This window comes from Balaenoptera ricei, chromosome 19 (genome assembly GCF_028023285.1).
Source record: "Balaenoptera ricei isolate mBalRic1 chromosome 19, mBalRic1.hap2, whole genome shotgun sequence".
In the NCBI taxonomy this organism is placed as follows: domain Eukaryota; kingdom Metazoa; phylum Chordata; class Mammalia; order Artiodactyla; family Balaenopteridae; genus Balaenoptera; species Balaenoptera ricei.
In genome coordinates this window covers 52,632,404-52,638,403 of record NC_082657.1, presented here as the reverse complement: position 1 = coordinate 52,638,403, position 6,000 = coordinate 52,632,404, and the positions used below count along the sequence as shown (strand labels likewise).

The 6,000-nt window shown below is 36.4% G+C and overlaps 1 protein-coding gene across 7 annotated transcripts in view; it reads right to left on the bottom strand.

Moving 5' to 3' along the window:
* Positions 1 to 4,037: 4,037 nt before the first annotated feature.
* The window catches only part of CNTNAP4 (contactin associated protein family member 4), a 263,350-nt gene continuing 261,387 nt past the window's right edge, over positions 4,038 to 6,000 (bottom strand). For all 7 annotated transcript variants that reach the window (XM_059903575.1, XM_059903577.1, XM_059903581.1 and 4 more), the window contains one exon: positions 4,038 to 4,755. In XM_059903575.1, the coding sequence (XP_059759558.1) occupies positions 4,562 to 4,755 (194 nt within the window). In that variant the 3' untranslated portion in view covers positions 4,038 to 4,561. The remainder of the gene's footprint in view (positions 4,756 to 6,000) is intronic.

Here is a 6,000-nt window from a genome sequence, read left to right as displayed (position 1 = left end):
GAATGAGTCCCAGTTGCAGCCAAGAGACCCCCTGCAGGGGCAGGGTCTGTGGTCTGTTCTACCCTCTTTCCTGGTATAAGTTTCCCCAGGGCAATGAGGCCCACCAGAGTCCTGAAGGAGCGGCTCCCAGAACTCACAGGAAGCAGGTGGGTCTGAGCTGCATAGGGTAGACCCTGGGGGATGGTACACTGTGCCACCCAGATCCCCCAGATGCTGAGGAGGTCTATCCTCCCTCTTCAGGAACTACCTAAGCTGAAGAGAGCTGTTTGTCCAAGTTCATGCCCTGGTCACCAAGCAGTCAATACCCAATGCCTGGATGATACAGGAGTAAAAATGCCCGGCCCTCTCACCCCAATTCAGCACATCTTTAATGGACCACATCAACAGGGTTGGCTGAGTCTCTGTTGTAATTGTACCAACTTCTCCATCTGCCCCATTTTCCCCAACAGATGTTGACCTCTACAATATTCCCTAATAAATTTCCTTCACAATAATCTCTGTCTTAAGACTTTGCTTCCCAGGGAACCCAGCCTGTTACAGCATGTAATTAAGAAACATGGAGATAGCTAAAAAGAGACAGCTAAAGGAGCTGAAAGTGATATGTCAGGGGATATGGCAATGGAGAGCTATTTTTCCTTGTAAGATTTCTTGTATTGAATACTATTTAAATTTTAAAATACATGCATGTACTTTTTTAAATTAAATATAACATTATAAATAGGGAAAAGAATAAAAAAATGATTTCACCTGAGAAGCCATTATAATTGTGGATCAGGTTGTTTTCCATCCCATTCTATTTGCATTTGCAAATCTTCAAAGCCAGGCTCCAGGGAAGCTATTGATACACCAAAAGTCCAAGTCTCTTACCACATTATATGCAAAATGTTCATATTCCCTTGCTCCTCATGTCGTATTCCTTCTTGTCCACATGCATGTGCTCACGCACACACAATCCTAACACACAGTCGGCTGCTAAACTTTTTCTTCCCTGTTATCACTCTCCATCATCCCAACTTTGGAAAAGTAGAAGACAAGCAGGACTTACTGAATGCATCTGTAAAATTGCATTATTTAGTTAGATCCGTCACTTAGTTGATACATGGATTGGAAAGTCAAACAATCAACTACACATTTTAATATGAGATGTGTCATCTTCTATCACGAGGAAAACATTTGATGACTCAGTCAGATCTAACTCATATTGAGTATTTCACAAAGACTATATGTGTTTCGATTAAAATGGTCTTTCCTAGAGTCAAGAACCATAAGCCTAATAAATATGTTTTTTTAAAGAAAAATCTGTCAACAGCACGACCTACCAAATAAAGGTTTATGTTCATTTAAAAAAGGATACGGAAAAGATCTAGAACTATAGGTCATTCTGGACCAAAAGGATACCAAGATCCTTTCTACACCACTAAATAATTGTCAGAACCCCAGGTCTTAAAGGCACTAATGATCAGCAAAATGTGGAGTGAAAATGAAATTCCTGTCACAGCTTCGTCACTTATTACATACGACTACATGTCCCCTTGGGAATATAACCTCATAGATATGCGTCTCAGACATTTCATCTGTAAAACTGAGCTGTTCACACTAATATATCAGCGATTGCCAGTTGCACGATGGACTGTCGCAAGGCTCTGTTATAGATGAAGGACAATACCATCTGATGAAAGGTAATTTGGAACGCTTGACTTCTGTCTGGTTGGTTGTCTAGATAAAGCTTCTTCTCTGGTTGTTGTCTTTAACTTACCATCTGAAGAATTTATTAAATTTGCTTTAAAGAGCAAGACTTGGGAAAGGATTTTTAAAAATGGAACTATTTCCTAGAGTGGACATGGTTTCTGCAAAATTAAGATGTCATTTCCCATGCGTGACCCTCATTTCCTATGCCACCCTAACTCCACTTTATTTGCATATTGCACATTTGGATTTAATGAGATTTGGGAAATGTTAATTACATATTGTTTTCATTTTTTTTCACTTGAAATCACCAATAAAGAATTTTTAAACTTTTGTATTACAGCAGTGTGTGCTATATGCTTACGTATAATCCCGTGCATCTATACAGGGCTCACTGTATAGATGAGCCAAGTTCTTGGCAGAAGTAAAAGGATATCACCCAATTTAAATATAAAATAACCTTTCAGCAAACAACTGCTAACAGTCAAATCATTGTTCTCTGGCAAAACTTAAAATCTAGTTTAACTTCCTTTACTTGTTACAATCAGTAAACATCTTTCTATTTTTTCTTTCATTTCTGAGCCCAGTTAAAAGGAAAAATTATAAATGCAGCTTTTGTTAACAATTCATAATAATCATGGGGTGTACCAAAAGGTTCAAAAAAAACCACAAACACCAGTAAAGAAGGCATACATCTACGCATCTTTTTACTGTTTTGAGAAAAAAAAAAAAATCCAGTATAATTCCCTCATTTTAAACTTTTATACAACATCTCAAAATATATTCTGCATTTTACTTCAAAAGTGCATTTTATTAAGAAAAAAGAAGGAACAGATTACAAATCAGGGAATGAAAGTCATGGCATATGATGTATCAGTGCGTTTTGATGTCATAATGTTGAAGTTCCTAGCCGGCAGACCACAGAGTATTGTGAGGCTTTACCATCTATAAACCTGTTTACATTCCAGCTCCCAACCAGGTTAATGCTGCTACTAAATAACAAGAACACGTGTGAAAGATTCAGAGCTTGTTACAGTGTTTGTATTCAGCTTTGCATTAAATGAAAACTACCATTTTCATGTTCAATCCTTGATAGCTACCACAAGCCTTTCAACAACAACAAAAATGCCATTTATCCATATAGGTCCTTCATAAACTAGTGTTAATTCATATCCTTGAGATTTAGTCGGGCATTTACAGAAACATCAAAATGGATATAGTGCTGTGAGAAAAGACAGGCAGGTTTGGTAAGGTGAGTCAAGAGGGAAAATAAAGAAAAATATGTTAAATTTACATATTTCCAAATTGTTCTGGTGTGAACAAACTAAGGAATCCAATTTTTCCTTGGCAGACACCTGGAAAGTGTGAGTGTAAATTCCAAAGTGCCTCTGCTATATAATTGGCTTGTGGAATTCAAAGATAGCTACATGCAAGCATCTTGTTTACATGGCCTCAAAGGTAATTATTGCAAGTTTCATAAAGTTATTGATAATTATTTGAACTTCTGGTATGTATATATCTCCTAATCAAAATGAACTAGTTAGTAAGTTATATTGATTTTTGGTTCTTTTTGAGAAATATACCCCATCATCGTAAATGAGAAGTAACTAGAACGACAGACTTAGAATATGACATGTAATATGCCATCACCCCTTAGGAGGAGCATTCTTGAATAACTCTACTGGATTTGCACAAAAGGGGGCATGGCTGCAGCTTATATTTCAAAAAGTACGTCCTGGAGGTCAGTGCACAGCAAAATATATGCCTGAAGGGGGGGATACAGTTTAGAATGAAGAATGGAGCTCTACACTTCAAATTGTCTCTTTTTTCTAATACGTAAGAAGATGCTCCATGGAATACAGTAAAGGGAGATCAAAGAAAAGTGGGTGATAAACTTTAGGAAAACAGAAATAGAAACCTATAAAGAAAACTGACATAAGGTTTGGGGGAAAATATTCTCGGAAGTATATTTCATTTGAGATATTACAGTTGTAAATAAAAATAATTCTTTGAAGTGTTAAGAACTGTGTTTTTTATATCAACGAGTTTACTTGCCAACATTTCACACTCTTTGGGAAACTGGCATTACCCAGGGTCTTAACTACTGCCGATACCGAACCATGAGAGCAAGTTAAACAGAAAAGTGTTAAAGGCAAGACATCGCATACTGATGACCAATGCACTTTGTAGGTCTTGTAACATATGAATTGCATGTTCAGAGCTGGAGCCTGACACTCAAAACCTAAAGTTTTCAAAATCATCGAGAAGAGTCAAATAGAAAAAGAGCAATACAAACAAATCAGTGACAACAAAACATATTTCGACACTACTGATAAATTGTATTGAATGCAATACAGAGAAAGGCAAAGGGGTTTATATACTTTTGGCCACTGAAGATGCAAACACCAGCCAAACAGGATCTTAGAAGCATTTCCAGGTCTATGAATAACACCATGGGGACACTTAAAGCAAACACAGCATATGTTCTCAGATAAAGCAAGGTCATTATAGTCCAATTTTGACTTTTACCTCTCACACAACTTAGGTATCACTTATGGCTGAGAGGCCAGGGCTACACTTTTCACATTGAAAAACTGTAGCTCTCAAGTGGGTTAAACTTCTGTTTTAGATCATATCAGAACAGTTGGAAATTAACATCAGTATCTAAAACTCCTTGTTATATGGAATGACCGCTACGGGAAGTATGTCACTGGATGAGGCCTCCTGGAGCTGTCTCGAGTCTGGACGTGGCAACATGGCAGTGCCGCAAATCCTTTGCCTGTACATTCAGTGTAAGAACTTTTTTTTTGTCCCTTGAGAGCCCCTGGCTATTAAATCAGACTGCTGTAATTATAAGGTAAATCACTGCTGCCAATCAGAAGAAGTACTCTTTCTGATTTTCACTGACTGCATTTTGCATATTAAGCTCACTTTTCAAAACAGCCTCGGCACTGGCTACATTCTCTGACCTTTTTGCCTCATTTCTTCTGTATAACCTTTTCTGCTGATAAATGCAGACAGCTATGGCAGCGATGCACAGCAAGATAAAGATCACAACAGCTATCAAACCTAGTGAGAGAAGAGAAAAGAAACACAAAATCAGAATTGTTGTCCAGGTAGAAACTGTAGACTTCACTGTTTAAGAAGTCATGATAAAATGATTTTCTACTGAAATCAAGCATCTAATATATATAAATTGGAAATAGCAATTTCAAATCAATATCAAAACCTTAGGCATTTCTGGATCAAGTGGTATCAAAATATGTTCAGTTCACTTCTGAGTTCTATCAGTCTTGTAGGTTCACCTTCATTTACTCTGAATGCATATTATACTGGATTTATTCAGTGCATTTATATGTACAATATGTTAATAACACAAGGTATTACCTACATGTCTCTAAGACCATGGGGTCACTTCACATTAATACCCAGACAAGTTTGAATTATTTTGAAATTATAGAGTAATAGTAACATCATAAAATAATCAAATGTGTTTTTAATACTTAAATATGTAAACATTTTTTATTATTTATTTTATTTTATTATCATTATTATTTTTGGCTGCACCATGCGGCATGTGGGGTCTTAGTTCCCCGACCAGGGATAACCCACGCCCCTGCAGGGGAAGTACGGAGTCTTAACCACTGGACCTCCAGGGAAGTCTCTGTAAACATTTTTTAATTAAAGTATAGTTGATTTACAATGTTGTGTTAGTTTAAGGTGTACAGCACAATGATTCAGTTATACATATATACATATACACATATATCTATTTTTTTCAGATTATTTTCCCTTATAGGTTATTACAAAATATTGAGTATAGGTCCCTGGGTAAACAGTATGTCCTTGTTGTTTCTCTATTTTATATATAGTAGTGTGTATAGGTTGATCCCAATCTCCTAATTTATCCCCTTAAATGTAAACACTTGAATGAAGTTGATTATCAATAATTTGTTATATTGTTAAATAGCAGGAACAAGTTATGTATATGAATAATCTTGACTAATGAAATATATCGATACTAATACATAGAGTAATTATATCTATATGAGGAATACTGATTTTTTGAAACACCTGATTGTAATTAAAAAATTTAAATACCACAACTGTTAGCTATGTCAAATGGTTACCAATCCTGGCATTACGTTAAGTCAGTCTTCTTCAAAGTGTGATCTATGAATCCCTGGTGGTTCCCGGGACACTTTGAGGGGTCCACAGGGTCAAAACTATTCATAATAACTCTAAGATGCCTTTTTCACTGTGTTGTAATATCCACCGATAGGACAAAACAAGGTTAGGTGAACTTCTTGGTAC